This window comes from Diceros bicornis, chromosome 26 (genome assembly GCF_020826845.1).
Source record: "Diceros bicornis minor isolate mBicDic1 chromosome 26, mDicBic1.mat.cur, whole genome shotgun sequence".
NCBI classification, from domain to species: domain Eukaryota; kingdom Metazoa; phylum Chordata; class Mammalia; order Perissodactyla; family Rhinocerotidae; genus Diceros; species Diceros bicornis.
This window is the reverse complement of record NC_080765.1, coordinates 36160215-36177813: the sequence shown is the minus strand read 5'-3', so window position 1 is coordinate 36177813 and position 17599 is coordinate 36160215. Positions and strand designations below refer to the sequence as shown.

At 35.7% G+C, this 17599-nt stretch overlaps 1 protein-coding gene across 6 annotated transcripts in view; it reads left to right on the top strand.

The window, feature by feature from the left end:
- Positions 1–17599, top strand: part of MRTFB (myocardin related transcription factor B) — a 186934-nt gene that overhangs the window by 52433 nt on the left and 116902 nt on the right. For all 6 annotated transcript variants that reach the window (XR_009224118.1, XM_058570019.1, XM_058570018.1 and 3 more), the window contains one exon: positions 12456–12672. Coding sequence is in view for 5 of the 6 variants with exons in the window: in XM_058570019.1 (XP_058426002.1) it covers positions 12456–12672 (217 nt within the window). In the remaining variant the exon portion in view is untranslated. The remainder of the gene's footprint in view (positions 1–12455; positions 12673–17599) is intronic.

The following is a 17599-nucleotide window of genomic DNA, read 5'->3' as shown; positions in this document are numbered from 1 at the left end:
CTGAACTGATATCCTGTACTCTATACCATTCCCTTATGGGCAAGGGTTTTATTCAAAATTCATATGGTATAAACTCAAACCAAATTAATAAAATCCTCACCAGTGAGTGAGGCAGTCTTCCTATATTTCTCAACAGTTCGTATATATCCTCGTTGGAGGACTGGATTCAGTCCTGAGTCTTATAATTAAGAAAATGAAGATAAACTATTTTTCAACTAATTCAAGGTAGTGTGACCAGAATTGTGAAAGGTGAAACTATGTTTTTAAAATAAGAAATTGTCACATGAATTGGTAATAAATTCACAGAAGATTGAGAATCAACTATGTATTTTTTGGTATTTCCAGTATTGGAAAATTAATTGGACTTATTCTTCCTGATCCCAAGTGTAGACCCTGAGGTTAAGGAGTACGTGTTGCCTAGAGTAAAATTCCAGTTACTACTGTTGTGTAACACATCACCCCAAAACTTAGTGGCTGAAACCCACAACAATTATTTACTATCATCTGTGATTTCTGTGGGTCAGGGATTTGGGGACAGTTCAGCTGGGCAGTTCTGGCTTGATCTCTGATTTGGTTGCCGTCAGACAGTGGCTGGAACTGCAACAGCAAGGGAAGGTGGCTGAAGTAGCTGGGGGCGGGCTGGGCATCTCTCTGTGTCTCTTTCACATCATCTTAGGGCCTCTCCATGTGTTGCTAGCTTTGGCTTTCTCACAGCGTGGCAGCCTCAGGGCAGTCAGATAGCTTACATGGCATCTCAGCAGCTCCAAACATGAATATCCCAGGAGAACCAGGCAGACCTATTATGACCTAGTCTTGAAAGTCATATAACATCGCTTACCCTGTAGCACACACCAGCCCAGATTCAAGCAGAGGAGACTAAGACCCCATCTTTTGATGGGAGGAATGTCAAAGTCATATTGTTAAAGAAGGGTATGTGGAATTGGAGATAATGTCACGTTCTTCTTTGGAAAATACAATCTGCCACAGTGGTGGTTTCCTTTCAGTGTAAGGAAGGGCCTTCTGGTAGAATTCCCTGAGATGAAAAGGACAGCCTCTGAAGGAATGAGAAGTTTTCATTGTTGGGTATGTTCAGAAAAAGGCTAAGTGTCCACAGGGTAGAGTGGTTCTGATATCTGAAGTGATTTTTGTCCTCTTATACTTCAGTGTGTAGAAATGATTCTGGGACTGTTTAAGCTTAACTAGTTTGAACATAGTAATAAGTGTTTTTGAAATTTATGAATACCACCTATTATAAGAAATAATGTGGATACTGTGCATTGAAATGTATATTCTATCACTTTGTAAAAAGTTTGGAACTTGAAGAATATCTTATCCAAAGTCTTAAATCAATAACATAACCTTCCATCTTAATAAACTAAAAAAAAGAAGAGCAAACTAAACCTAAGGCAAGCAGACAGAAGGAAATAATAAAGATTAGAGCAGAAATAAACAATGGAAAAAGTAGAAAAACAATAGAGAAAATCGGTGAAACCAAAAGTTGATTCTTTGAATAGATCAACAAAATGGACAACCCTTTAGCTAGAGAATTGAGAGTCCAGAAATGAACCCATATATCTGTGGTAAATTGATTTGTGATGAGTACCAAGATAATTCAATGGAGGAAAAACAGTCTTATCAGCAAATGGTGCTGGGACAACTGGATATCCACATGCAAAAGAATGAAGTTGGACTCCTACCTCACACCATATACAAAAATTAACTCAAAATAGATCAAAGACCTAAATATAAAGACTAAAACTGTAAAACTCTTAGGAAAAAAACATAGGTGTAAATCTTCATGAACTTCAATTTGGCAGTGGTTTCCTAAATATGACATCAAAAGCACAAGCAACCAAAGGAAAAATAGATAAATTGGACTTCACCAAAATTAAAAACTTTTGTGTATCAGAGCACTTTATCAAGAAAGTGAAAAGAGAACCCACAGGATGAGAGAAAATATTTGCAGATCTGATAAAGATCTAATATCCATAATATATATATTGTATAAAATATATATGTAACCTTATACATAAATATATATGTGTGTGTATATATATGTATATATGTATACACACGCAGAGGAAGAACTGTTCCAACTCAGCAAGAAAGACAAACAAACCAATTTTTAAATAGGCATTTCTCGAAGAAGATACATAGATGACCAATAAGCACATGAAAAGATGCTCAGTATTATTAGTTAGGGAAATGCAAATCAAAACCACAATGAGATACCTCTTCATATCTACTAGGATAGCTATGATTAAAAGAAAAAAAAAGGATTTGGAGAAATTGGAACCCTTATATGTTGCTGGTGGGAATGTCAAATGATACAGCCACTGTGGACAACAGTTAGGTAGTTCCTCAAGCAGTTAAACGTAAAGTTACTGTACGACGCATTAATTTCACTCCTATGTATATACCTAAGAGAATTGAAAACATATGTTCGCACAAAAACTTGTAGATGAATGTTCATAGTAACATTATTTGTAATAGCCAAAACGTGGAAACCCACAGAGTCCATCAACTGATGAATGGATAAACAAAATCTCGTAAATCCATACAATGGAATATTATTCAGCTATTAAAAGGAATGGAATACTGATACCTGGTACAACATGGATGAATCTTGAAAACATGTTAAGTGAGAGGAGTTACACACAAAAGGCCACATATTGTATGATTCTATTTATATGAAATGTCTAGAATAGGCAAATCCATGGAGACAGAAAGTAAATTAGTGGTTATCAGGGCCTAGGGAGAGAGGAAAATAGGAAGTGACTACTAATGGGTATGAGATTTCTTATAGATGTGATAAAAATGTTCTGGAATTAGATGGTGATGGTTGAACACCTTGTGAATATACTAAAAATCACTGAATTGTACACTTTAAAATGTTGAATTTTATGGCATGTGAATTATACCTCAATTAACAAAAAAAACCCTTAACCACAACTATTGTGACACTAATAAAATTTTCACAGTTGATTGAAATTGCTGTTTTATGATTTTTGCCAAAGTGTGTTTAATGCAGAGAAGAATTCACAAACACTTTGAAGGACTATGACACAATGAGAATAGATTATTTCACATTTAACTAATGGCATTAGAAACTTATTTATAGTTGTACTACCTGCTAGAATGCTGTTATAAAACTCTGAATATGAACTTTTATTTGGTATGTACCCTGAATTGTTGTCTCAGAATATAATATTAACACATTTTGCATAAAGTTAGTAATGAAATAATATCTAAGTAGTAATTCGTATTAATAGAATCCAGAAAACTTAAAAAGACTCAAGTTTCTAATTTGAGATGACCGTGGCATCAACATAAATCTTTAAAATGCTTTGTACTAGAACCTCTCTTAGCCATCCTCCACTTGTCCAGCAAACCATCCTCCACTTGTCCAGTTTGCTGGATTACCACCTTTTCCCATCCCTTCGTCCCAGGACATACTGAATGGTCATGGCTAAGATATGACACTGAGGTCTGTTGATGCATTTCTGTTCTCACTAATTAAGTTGTATGCTGACCAGAAGTCACCTGTGTTTATTCCTAAATCTGTTTATGCCAATAGCAGTAGTAATCGTAATTATGTAGTTTAACTAAATATTATGCAAACTGATGAAATATGAGTGTAAAAAAAGTTAACTATTTGGAAACACAAAGGCATGTTACTTAATACTATTGAATTGGGTGGGGCAAGAAACTAAAAAAATTGGGTTGAAAATTGTAAAAATGTAGACAAATTCTGTGCTCAAAATCCGGTAAATTTTTGTTCCACTTTAAAGAAACAAAAACTAAAAATCATAGACGTAGTGGTTTATGCCAGAGAGCTGACACATCTGCAAAGAGAAGGCCTTGTCCCTATATTGGAAGACTGGTAAACGAATGGACATCTGTGCACTCTGATTTAAAAGAAGATGTTTTAAGATTTATGTGTATCATTTTTAATGACTCCACTTCTGAGTTTTTTCAATGTACAACTAACCACCTGGCGTGGTTGCCTCAGACAAGAGAGTTTGTCCTCTGGTGCAGTACCAAAGAACTGGATTATATGTTAGGGAACTCATGATCCCAGCTCTGCCTCTTATCTAGTCATATCTTGGACAGGTAACTTAAACTTCGGGTTTTTTTCATGTATTTGGTAATACTTTTGAATTTAGCAAAATATCTTTGTTTAAATTTAAATTCTGCTGATTCCTAATATCGAGAAAGTAAAGAGCTAGAAAATAGAGACTTCCCTCTTGTTAGTGTCCCTTTCTCTTCCCCTTTCTTCCTCTTTCCCTCTTCTCTTCTTCCTTTTCCCTTCTTCCTTCCCTCCCTGTCTTAGAGAATTTAGAAATAGGAGTGCAGTGTGTTTTTTATCTGTTAAATAAAACATTTGTTTAATCTGTTTACAAATATTTACTTCTTAGCATTTAAATCAAATGCTAATTTATGGTTCAACAAAATTAGAGTTTGTTTTTAACGCAATATTTGCTAAATATGGAAATCATTTCAGCTTAAAATAAATCTTCTAATCAATTCTTATTCTCTGAGAATCATTCATCTTGAATAAACTTGGAAAATACAGTTGTTCAAGCTAAAAAGACTTGAGTTTTGGCCATTTTACTTGGAGAACAAATAAAATTTTATAGTTCTTTATGTCTTTTTATATAGTAATTTAAAAGACACATGTGTTTTTTAGCAAGTAAATTAGCAAGTAAACCCTTGCTAATTCAAATTTTTGTTTATAGATCACAGTGAATATTTCAAAAACACTATTTTCTTAGGTATTAGTTACAGTACTTAAGAGTGCATCATTTGGGCCGGCCCCGTGGCTTAGTGGTTGGGTGCTCGCGCTCCGCTGCTGGCGGCCCGGGTTCGGATCCCCGGCGCGCACCGACGCACAGCTTCTCCAGCCATGCTGAGGCCATGTCCCACATACAGCAACTAGAAGGATGTGCAGCTATGACATACAACTATCTGCTGGGGTTTTGGGGGAAAAAAGTAAATAAATAAAATTTTAAAAAAAGTGCATCATTTTGTAGGATGTTAAGTATGCAATTTGCTCCATGTTATGTTCATTTGAAACAAATCTACAGTAAACAAGTTAAAAAATAAATCATCACATTGGCATTTTTAGAACTATAACAACCACTTAAGCATAGAAGAACAGTTATGTAACTTTTTCTATACAGTGTATTGTCAGTATTTGGTGTATTTATAGTACATTTTTGCTGTGTATTTAATGGCTACACATAAAAATCCAACTGCTACAAATAAAAACCCTGCTTAGAAGTTATTTGAAAGAATTATAGCCTGATGTCAAAAACATGTCCTGTTTATATCCAGTATATCTGCGACTGTAGATTTCTTTTTCTTCAGTCTGGAGTTTAATTCCAATTACCTTCTAAGTGTTTGCTAAAATGGAACAATAAGAAGAGAGTGTTTCCGTCATCTGCCATGAAGCAGGTGTGTTCTACTAGCTCCTATTAAGCACGAATGTTGTTTTATAATTGCTTGATTGACAAGGTCTTTACCTCCAGGAGATACAAGGGTTATGATTGAGTTGTCATTGGAACCCCAGTGCCCAGAACAGTGCCTAATGCCCTGGGCCTTCAATATGTATGCTAAAGAATTGTACAAATGGATCTTTTCACAGCTTCATCTCCCTCTTCCTCACCACTCACTCTTCCCCCAATAATATCTGTCTCTCTCAATTATTTGCTCCAACTTATTTGCATTTTGGCACATAAATGTCATGTTATTGTGGAAGGAATATGGGCTCTTAAGTTGGAATCCCGGCTTTGAGGCTAGTCTCTCAAATTTGTTTAATCTCGCCAAGCCTTGGTTTCCTCATCTGTAAAATAAGAACAATACCCACAGAGAGATCATTTGGGCAAAATTAAGGGAAGTGTGGAAATAGTCTTAGTGCCAAACTGAATAGAAATGTAGTAAATATTCTTCCCTTTTCTTTTTTTCATATCTCATTCCCATTTTTTAAATTTGGAAACTGGATCCTGAGAGGTTAAGTGATTTGCCTAAAATAAATAGCTGTCTTTCCAGCCACACCCTTTTTTCAGAGCTCCCTCCTAGGGGGCTTGTAGTTTCTCCAAGTGAACACGCATGTTCCCCACTACTGTGCATCCCTTCCTTGCTGTAGTGATACTACCAGCTTTTCCAGCTTCCCAAACCCGGAACCCTCAGCCACCCTCAGCTCTTTACTCTCCTTTACCTTTCCGATGAGCCAGTCCTCACGCCTTGAAATTTTGCCTCTTAAATATTATTTGAATTTATTCCCTTTTCTGCATTTCCGCTATCTTAACTTAGTCCCTCAGCATCTCAGCATGAGATTTTATTAGTAACCTAGAATTGCCAGAATTGTCTTGCTGAAATAGAGATCTGAGCAGTCCACATGCCTTCACGACTGTGCTTTAACTGACCAGCCTTATCTTCTGCCACTCCAGGTCATGCCCTTCATACACTAGCCCCATCCAACTTTTTGCTGTCAAGTGGTAACTGTTCATGCTGCTATACTTTTACTCATGAGAAAAACTTCTGTGCCTGCAAACTCCTATTCATCCTTGAAAACTTTCCTAACTTACCCAAATACAATGAGACATTTAATTCTTTAGGTTCCCAGGGCACTTTGTACCTACTTATATTCTATTATTTTTCACACATGCTGTAATAATTTGCTTCTGACCTCTCTTGCCACTCATTAGGCAAATGATTTATCCCATCTATAAAATAAGGGGGTACCACTAGATCAGTGATTCTCAACACTGACTACACAGTAGAATCGCTCTGTCCGAGACTAATTGTATCAAAATCTCTGGAGATCCTCCCTCTTTACCCCCAGGCATCAGGGATTTCTTTTTTTAAGTTCCTCAAATGATTATCATATTGTGAGGAGGGTTGAGATGCACATATACTAGACATTGGTTCTCAGATACCTTTCAGCTAAAATATTGTAATTCTGTGAACTTACACAGTCTTTTTAAATATAAGAGCATTCAAGTAATCAAATCAGGAATTAAGTTAGAAAAAATTAGAGAAACAAACACACTTTTCATGATAAGAGTTAATGAAAGTAGTATGTAGTAAAATAATATTTGTGTAGAAACATGTAATTTTAGAACTCTGGTTTTCTGGTTCTATCCTAATTGTTAAAATTGAATATGGACAGACTGGATAAAGTGTTCCTTTCTGCAATTCTTTCTTTCCCCGCTTATAAAACTGGAAGATGAATGTTATTTATATGAAAATGTAAACAGATTTGATCCTGAATTCTTGATACCCTTAAGAAATTTCATTTAGAAGGCAATTAATACAGAAATAGTAATATTATTAAGGAAATATTTTCATACATACAATTGACAGGAGTTTGTTCTTATATTAGTAAATAAATTTTGAACTCTAACATTAGATATTTAACAAATTGTCACCAGGAACTTTGGAGGAAGAACATATAACATAAAATAACCTAGGGTTGACATTACTAATTTACCCAATCCAATGACACAAAATTCTGTTTCTCAAAAGTGCATTTGATATGAAATTTTCAACTTGGTTGATCATAGGACCTAATAGTAAATACTCTTCTAATGTAAGGAATTCCTTTGTGTGTGTGATTAACTTTGTCTTTGAACTTCTTGATCCAAGTTTTATCTTGTTTGAATTTAGAAATTTGTTTTTACTGGCTGTTAGCCAGGTGTTCTCCTAACGTTTGTAATTCAGCGGAGCTTAAAGGGCAGAGACAATAGTTTTGCTCTTGCTAAAACATTTTTTGTTGAGTATATATGGATATTTTGCCTGTCTGCATTTGGCTGATTATGTATTAAATAAACTTCTGAAGTTTCATATTGGTATTCTTTGAACTAGTTTGTTATTTAGCATTTCTTTTATATAGCAGTGATTATATACCACTTTGTTTACTAATATTTCATGTGAATTAGTCATTACGAGCAAGAAGGTACAGTGGAAAGAGATTTGGCTTTGGACTTTACTTTTTTCAAAACAAATGTTAGCACTGATTTGGGGACTAAGCCTAATAGCCCAGCATCTTTTTAAATATAAGATCATTGTTGATGTTATTTTGACTCCATTCAGAAAAAAGGTGTGAGTGAATCAGTAGATGAACAAAGGAAAGTGTGATGCCTCTTATTTTTTTTCTGTATTATTTTTTCTGTCTCTGGCATGGTATCTGACAGTGAAGTGGTTTGTTTTTTGAGAACAGAAGGCATATCCCAGGTTGATCTTACTAGGGTTGTGCTGTGCTTTGACCAAGTGCTGGATAAATATTGGATTAGTTTCATTTTAGAATGAAGTTATGTTATTGGGATGTGTAAGATATTAACTCCATATTCATTTATTCTGTCAGTTCTAGACAAATTAATATTTTATCAGTTTGTCTACTTAAGGCTAAATGATTGCTTTACTTCCATAACTAAATTATGATTCAATGAAAGAATCCATTCTAATGCCATTTCTTTAACATCTCAATTAGAGACTACTGGACAGAGAGTGTTTCTTTATGTTTGATGTTGGATTTCAATTTCAAAAGAAAATTATCAAGCAGTTAAATAGATATTAGGTGACAGCTTGCAAACTTAATAGTAGAATTTAAGAATAGATATAGTCCATACTGCATCAAAAATGTTCATGAATATTAAGTGAAATTTTTTTTGAACACTTATTCTTTTTGCTAAATTTTGTAAAGATTTTCTTAGCTTATAATTTTCTTAATTTGGAGGGATGTGTAGGAGTTTAAGGTGAACATAATGTCAAGGAATAATAGGTTGAAAAAATTCTTCAATATGAAGAATAGATAGTATTGCATGAAAATATTTTAAAATCTTATGCCTAAAGGATCTTCCAAATCATTAGCACAAACGATCAGAGTTTGTACATCTTACAATTTTAGAGCATTATGGTACTTGTATCTTAGGATTAATTTGCTGTGAACAGATTTTATTTTATATGAATAAATTATTTGAAATAAAAATTCATAGTTTTGAAAAAAACCTAGGAGTCATATTTTAATATTCCATAGCAAAATAAATCATTTTACGTGAAAATTCACCTACCTAACACATCTTTTTGAGATCTACTTTATTTGATGTTAATGTAGTCATTCTAGCATTCCTGGGCTTCTTGTTACCATGAGTTGTCTTTTTCTATCCATTTACTTCCATCCTATTTAAATCTTCATATTTAAGGTATGTCACTTATAGGCATACGTTTTTAGACTTCTTAAAATTCATTATATCCAATCTCTGTCTTTTAATCATAGTGTTTAGTCCATTTACATTTAATGTAATTGTCGATCAGGTTGGATCTGTGTCTCTTTTACTGTTTATTTTTTGTTTGTCTCATCTCTTTTTTTGTTTCTCTGTTCTTTCTTTTTAGATCGAAGTTTTTCATTTTTTGAGGAAGATTGGCCCTGAGCTAACATCTGTTGCCAGTCTTCCTCCTTTTCTCCTCCTCAAAGCCCCAGTAGATAGTTGTATGTCATAGTTGTATATCCATCTAGTTGCTCTATGTGGGACGCCATCTCAGCATGGCTTGATGAGTGGTGCGTAGGTCCACGCCCAGAATCTGAACTGGTGAGCCCCAGGCCGCCGAAGCAGAACAGGTGAACTTAGCCACCATGCCACCAGGCTGGCCCCGAGGTTGGGTATTTTTATAATTCCTTTTTAATTTTCCTATTGGCTTTTTAGTTAAAACTATTTGTATTTTTTTGTTTGTTTTTTTAGTGGTCGCTCTAGGAACTACAATATATAACCTTAACTTCTCAGTCTACTTCAAGTTAAAACTGTACAACTTCCTTATAATGTATAGAAATGTAAGAATGTTGTGACATGGTTACCCATCCCCCACCCTTTATGCTATAATTTTCATGTATGTTACATCTACATACATTATAAACTCTATAACACAACCCCATATAACACAGTGTTATAGTTTTTACTTTGAATGGTGGTATTAAAGAAATCAAGAGGAAAAACTAGTCTTTGGTATTTATCTACATGTTTACCATTTCTAATGCTTTTCATTCCTAAGATCCAAGTTTCTATCTGGTGTCACTTCCCTACCACCTGAAGAAATTCTTTTAGCATTTCTTGTAGTGTGTGTCTGCTGGTGACAATTTTGCCTTCATTATTAAAGGGTATTTTTGTTGGATATAGAATTCTGGGTGGACAGTTGTAGAGACGCTGGATTCTGTTAGGTTCCCTCTTAAGAGTATTATTTTATTTTAGCAGGCAGTTAACTTTGCTGAACTCACTTTTGCACACTCTGTCTTTCCTATGGTGAGCAGCACCTGAAATCTCAGTTCTGTTCTTGTTGCCTTAGCTGGGCTTTTGGGAGTCTACCCTAAATATGCATAATTTGGGGGTCAGCCAGAGACTTGGGCAAAGTTTATACACAAAATTTAGGGGCTCCTCTTTTGTGGCTCTCTCCTCTCTGGGAACTAAATATAGAGTCAATAAATAGATCTACATACACACAGTCAATTAGCTTGCAATACAGATGCAAAGGCAGTTTATTGAGAAAAGATAACCACTTCAACAAATAGTGCTGGGATAATGAGATATCCTTATGCCAAAAACAAAAATCTTTGATTCATATCTCACAGCAAATATAAAAATTAACTCAAAGTGGATCATAGACTTAAAAGTAAAAGGTAAAACTGTAAAATATCTAGAAGAAAAGATAGGAGATAATCTTTGTGACCTTGGCTTAATCAGAGATTTCTTAGCTACAGCACTAAAAACATGATCCATAAAAGAAAATAGGGGCCGGCCCTGTGACATAGCGGTTAAGTGCGTGCACTCCGCTGCTGGCAGCCCGGGTTCGGATCCCAGGCGTGCACCGATGCACCACTTGTCAGGCCATGCTGTGGCGGCGTCCCACATAATGTGGAGGAAGATCAGCACGGATGTTAGCTCAGGGCCAGTCTTCCTTAGCAAAAAGAGGAAGATTGGCATGGATCTTAGCTCAGGGCTGATCTTTCTCACAAAAAACAAAAAAAAAGAAAAAATTGATAAATTGGACTTTATCAAATTAAAAACAGCTGCTCTTTGCAAAACACTATAAAGAGCATAAAAAGATAAGCCATAGACTGGGCGAAAATATTTACAAATCACACATCTGATAAAGGACTTTTATTCAGAATATATAAAGAACACTCAAAACAGTAAGAAAATAAACCACCTAATTTTAAAAATGAACAGAAGATTTGATCAGATACTTAACCAGAGAAGATATATAGATGGCAAATAAGCATATTAAAAGATGCTCAACATCGTTAGGGAAATGCAAATTAAAACCACAATGAGATACCGCCACATACCCATTAAAATAACCAAAATAAAAAAGATTGACCGTAATCAAATGTTGGTGAGGATGTGGAACAGCTGGAATTCTCGTTCACTTCTGGTAAGAATGCAAAATGGCACAACCGCTTTGGAAAATAGTTTGTTAGTTTCTTTAAAATTTAAACATGCGGCTGCCGTGTAATTCATCCATTTCACTCCTAGGTATTTACCCAAGATAAGTGAAAGCATATATCCGTATAAATACTTGTACAAGTATGTTCATAGCTTCTTTGTAATAGTCAAAAACTGGAAACTGCTCAAATGTCCGTGAGTAGGTGAGTGGATGAACAAACTGTGGTATGGAATGCTACTAAGCAGGCAACAGTTTCATCAAATGTTTTGCCACAACATAGTATGGACCGCCATCCTTTTAGCTTTCAGCTTTCAATAACAGTTTTCTTCCTGCCCACTGCTCAGTCCTTAAGCCAGTGTCACATATTTAGGGTTTTTGTTGTGTCTTTGGTACTTCTGTTACCGATTTCTGTATCAGTCAGGGTGGGCCAGGTTATACTGTGATAATAACCCCAAATCTCAGTAGCTTAAGGTAAAGTTTTGTTTCTTTGTCATGAACTATATATCCATTGTGGGTTAGCTGAGAGTTCTGTTCCCTGTTCTCTCTCTGAGACCCAGGCTGATGGAGGAGTCATTGTCTGAAACATTGCTGGTTGCTGTGAATGTTGACTTAATGTAAAGTTGTTTGATTTGTAGGAGTTAAGATAGATTTTCAAGCTGAACTGCTTTTAAATAAAAAATAATCATCAGCATTAGTTGACTTTTGTCTCGTTTTAGGATGCATTAAAATCTTTAGGTAATGACACCAATAACTATAACTTGGTTTAATCTGTAGTACAAGAAATTATACAAAATACCCTTCAACTTTTATTTACCTAGTAAGTGCTTTTTTAGATGGGAAGTATATTATTCCTGAGTGTTGGACAAGGAACCTGAGGTCCAGAGAAGATAAATGAATTGGCAATTGCCACACAGCAGTGAACCTGAAATAGAACCCAGGGTTCCCATGTTAATACTTCTGTGCAAATTGGAGAAAAATACATGTACCATCTATTTACACATTCTTTATTTTGACAGTCTCTTCAACAGGCCACATTTAAGAGGTGTCTCGTACCCCTTGTTGCCGGTGGCTGGAACACGATGGATCACACAGGGGCGTTAGACACTGAGGATGAATTGGGACCTTTAGCCCATCTTGCTCCAAGTCCTCAAAGTGAAGCGGTTGCCCACGAATTCCAGGAACTCTCCTTACAGTCCAGTCAGCACTTACCCCCTCTGAACGAAAGGAAGAATGGTGAGTTCTTCAGCATGTGCAGGGAACTTTTATTTAAAGGCTTACATCTTTGTGCTTTGGTAGTAATTTTTTTTGTCAGTTACATTCAGCAGTCTGTCACAAAGAAGACCTCATAGGGGTACTGGCTGGTTTTCAGTAACAGGCAGAATTTCACTTTCTATCCAATTCTTTTGTTATTTCCCCTGTAAGTTTCTTTGGTAGCAACATTATCTTTGGAAATAAGCCTTAGATTCAGCCATTTTAGCACAAGCAGACTTCATGCTAGAATGGCGTTGGAAAGGAGCTTCCTATGCTGATTCCAGGGAAAGTAGATTGTGAATTTGACTGGATTCTCCTCCTACTTTCCCCATCTCCAATGTGTTACTCTTCATTTCAGAATTGGCAAAATTTGAGCTATCTTATTGATCACTAAGAAAGCAAGAATTTTTTATTTGAGTATTTTTTATGTAATAGGTATAGAATATGACCATGTTCTCAGTCTTTGGCTGGCTCATCCTTGTATACAAAATGAATATTTTCTATTCATTTGTTATCTGTTCAGGAAATTTTCATTGATCACAGAGGCATCCTAGAGTCTCCAGAAAACAAAATACTGTCAGTTTTTAATGTAAATGGAGATAGAGGATACACTTATTTTTAATACTTAAAACATAAAAGGTAACAAATATAAAATGTCAAAATTTACAAACATGCTAAACATACATATTAAAGGGCAGAATTAATAATTTCAACTGGATTTACTGTGCTTTCCACAGTTCTCATGAGTCATACATTCACAAATATATTTTTTTAACTTCACTGTTAAAAGCCAGAAGAAATAAAACTGTTTCCCTGTAAAACACTTCCTTACATGCCTTGTACATATTTTTCTGGGTTCTGAGTATTTCCCAATCCTTTGCATTATTGGCCTTATCTTATGCAGGAAAATGGATAAAAGATATATGCTACTATTCTTAGTTCTTTAGTACATGTCTTTCAAGTATACTGGGTTTCCCTTCAAATAAGACATCTAATACTTGCTTTTGTTTCTTGTTGTTAGCCACAAGCCTTGTCCAGTTTGATTGGTAAAAAGCAATATTTTGGCTAAGGTACTGTCAAAGCCTTCAGGAGGCTGTGGTTGACTGGTGATGGCTTTAGAACCTTCCATCAATTAGGAGCCTAGCTTTGTCTTAGACAATGGCTGAGAGAGTATAACCACATTTACTGAAACATGACTACATGTGATCAAATTTACATAATATGCTTGGACCGGTATAATGTTCAAATTATTACCCTCAAAAAAAATAGAGTTGAACTGGCATAAAATTGCAATAATATACAGTTGCTCAAGAAAATGGTCGTATGTTGCAGAAGAGGGAAGTGTGTGGGGAAAGTTTATACTCTGTGGTGATTTACTTGATACAGCTCACCACGTTGTCTTGTAAGAATGGTCTCTTGAATATGTATGCCTGAATATAAGGTAAGCCCAAATATGAAGTAGTCTCCCCTTATAAACTTGTAGGGAGGTAGATGAAATAGTAGAATTTTTAATTTATTAATTTAATTACATGTACATAATTAAAGTCACATTTTATGAAGCAGTGCAATAATATAGAAGGATTGCTTTATCCATGCTCATATTTCATAAAACCATCTTGCTCAGACTTTATCCATGAATCTCTGTGGTAAGTGTTTTTATCATCAGTAGAACCCTTTGCATCATTTAGCACTGAAATCCGGGGCATATCTTCATTTCTGTCTCTTTTGTTTGACTTACAGCAGTTTTTGAATACATGCGTGATCTGACACTGAAGATTTTATGTCTCAACTACAAGTACCATTCAGAAAACCGTGGGGCCAGAATTTCTTTTGTTTTGTGTGTCTTATAGTTGTATATTCATAACCTCTTTAACATAATCCCTCATGTTTGATTTGTGATTGGTTATAACATTTTATGGGGCTCTAGTTTCTGTTTTAGAATTTAATCATCCGTTTTTTTTTTTTTTTTTTTGAGTAGGTAATACATTCACATGGCTTAAAATGTAAAGCGTAAAAATGGATACACAGTGAAAAGTGGTCACCCTCCCAGTCTTGTCCCTTAGCTACCCAGTTACTTCTCTAGAATTAACACAGTCATGCGCTGCATGACAACATTTCGGTCAATGACGGATTGAATATATGACAGTGGTCCCATAAGAATCATACCATATAGCCTAGGTGTGTAGTAGGCTATGCCATCTAGGTTTGTGTAAGTACTGTAGGGGAGGAAGAAATTTTCCTCTACCCTTCTAGGTTCTTCTGGTTGGTCTAAGAATTAAATTGACATGAGACAGATTAACAGGAGAAAAACAAACAAAAGTTTATAATTTTTTTTTTTTTAAATTTTTTCCCCAAAGCCCCAGTAGATAGTTGTATGTCATAGTTGCACATCCTTCTAGTTGCTGTACGTGGGACGTGGCCTCAGCATGGCCGGAGAAGCAGTGCATCGGTGCGCGCCTGGGATCTGAACCCGGGCTGCCAGCATCGGAGTGCACACACTTAACTGCTAAGCCACGGGGCCGGCCCACAAAAGTTTAATAACATGTATACATTGGAGAAACCCAAGAAAACCAAGTAACTTGCCAAAATGGCCGAAGCCCTCATCTTAAATACCATTCTGCACTAAAGACAAAAGAACATGTTGGGGGTGGGGAGAGTCAGGGACTTCAAAGGGAAGGAAGTCAATTCACAGGTAGATGCAAAGGAGCAAAGTTTGGAAAACAAGTGTTTGGCCACACAGAAACAGAAGAACACAGTGGGGAGCTGAGCAAACAGGTGTTTCTAGGTTCCTCCTTGTCTACCACCTAGTTCATGTTTTATTAAGGTAATAGCTTGCTTCCTGAGACAAGTTTTTGATTTGAATTCTTTTAGGCAGTTAACAGGGTAGGTAGCAAGATAAACTTTCTGAGTCTTTTGTTTCTTAAAAATAACCAGCCTCAGGGGCCGGCACGGTGGCATACTGGTTGAGTTTGCGAGCTTCGCTTCGGTGGCCCGGGGTTCACAGGTTCAGATCCCGGCGCAGAGCTGCGCACCACTCATCAAACCATGCTGTGGCGGTGTCCCATATAAAGTAGAGGAAGAGGGGCACGGATGTTAGCCCATGGCCAGTCTTCCTCAGCAAAGAGGAGGGTTGGCAACAGATGTTAGCTCAGGGCTAATCTTCCTCACCAAATAAATAAATAAATAAATAACCCACCTAAAATAATCCTCATGTTAAAGAGACACATTTTGGAGTGGCAAATTTTGTTCTCCTTCAATACACTCTGTGATGTCGCATGACAATGAAATTGCCTAAGAACGCATTTCTCAGAAGATATCCCTGTCATTAAGTGACGCGTGACTGTACTGTTACTTGTGTTCTTTCTAAGAGAATAGTATTTGACTCCTTTTTAAAAAGAGTTTTTTTTTCCTAATTTTATTTATTTATTTTTTTCCCCCAAAGTCCCAGTAGATAGTTGTATGTCATAGCTGCACGTCCTTCTAGTTGCTGTATGTGGGACGTGGCCTCAGCATGGCTGGAGAAGCAGTGCGTCGGTGTGCGCCTGGGATCCGAACCCGGGCTGCCAGCAGCAGAGCACACGCACTTAACCGCTAAGCCATGGGGCCGGCCCCCTAAAAAGAGTTTTTGAAACTCTTCTTTGTAACAACATCTAACACTTTAAATTTTAAGGTTATAACCTGGGAATAATTAATGTGTTGATTTTTTTCTCCTCCCGTTTTTTCTGATTCTATTAAGATATTTCTATAAACATCCTAAAACTAGTTTCAAATGAAGTTGATTTTTAAGCTAATGCATTTTCTTCCTCAAATACTTTTTTGTTCAATATTAAATAAATGAGAGAGCATCTCATAAATGAGGTACTGTGTAAGGACTCAAATATGAGACAAACTCCTCTTTTCTAATAAGTGACTTCAGGAAGTTAAAAACCATACCTTATATTCAGGCATGCACTCTAATTTCAGGCTGATGATAGATCAGCCTAATTTAAATTCATATACATTCCAGAGCATAAATGGAATCCTTGTACAGCTATGGGAAACCTAGTATTTTGATACAGTTATGTGAGTAGAGTAGAATCACATCAAGCAGTATACAGGTGGAAGAACTAACTTTCTTACCTTTAAGATTTTCTCACGTTTATTCTTCATTTTTTTAGGTCTTCTTAATGCCATGTTTAAATCATACCATATACAAATTTAGATGTTAGCTTCAAAATTAATTAATACAAAATACTGTTTTGATACTATGAAATAATCAAGTTTAGATATTTTCTTGGTGATTGTGTTTTATTGTTGTCTGTAAGCATTTGGATTTCACTTGTTAGAATTAATTTCTTTTCTTTTGGGGGACAAAATGAAAATATTTCAATTTGGAATTAGTGGATAGAAGGATTGTGTCACCAAATAGTTTATAAAGAAACTTTACAAAGAAAAAGAAGTTGACATTTAAGTGATGATTCCAAGATCTTCTCTTATTTTTGATTAATATTTATGTTGGCAGTGGTAGTGGAGTGGCAAAATATTTCCACTACTGGAGTAACTATGAAAGATGTTTGGTAAAGATAAGCTAGGGTTTTCCTTTATCCCTGAATGTGGCCAAAATAATTCTGTAGTTAGTAGCACCTCAAAAGTAAGGCAACCATTTAGGCAGTTAACTCTTCCCAACAAGTGAGTCCTTCATAAAGGAAAGTGAATATATAGAAACACACAGATAATGTAACTTTACTAAAACAGTGCACACACAGGGAAATTGAGCTTTGTTTTGACATTTTATACACACAATAGATCCATTTTCATGTTTCAATATTAACATTCCTTCAGATGGTTAACACTGGGGGAAAAAAGAGAAATCAGTCAAAGGGGCAGTTAGTTCTTCCATTGTTTAAATAGGAAAAGCTCAGATGTTATA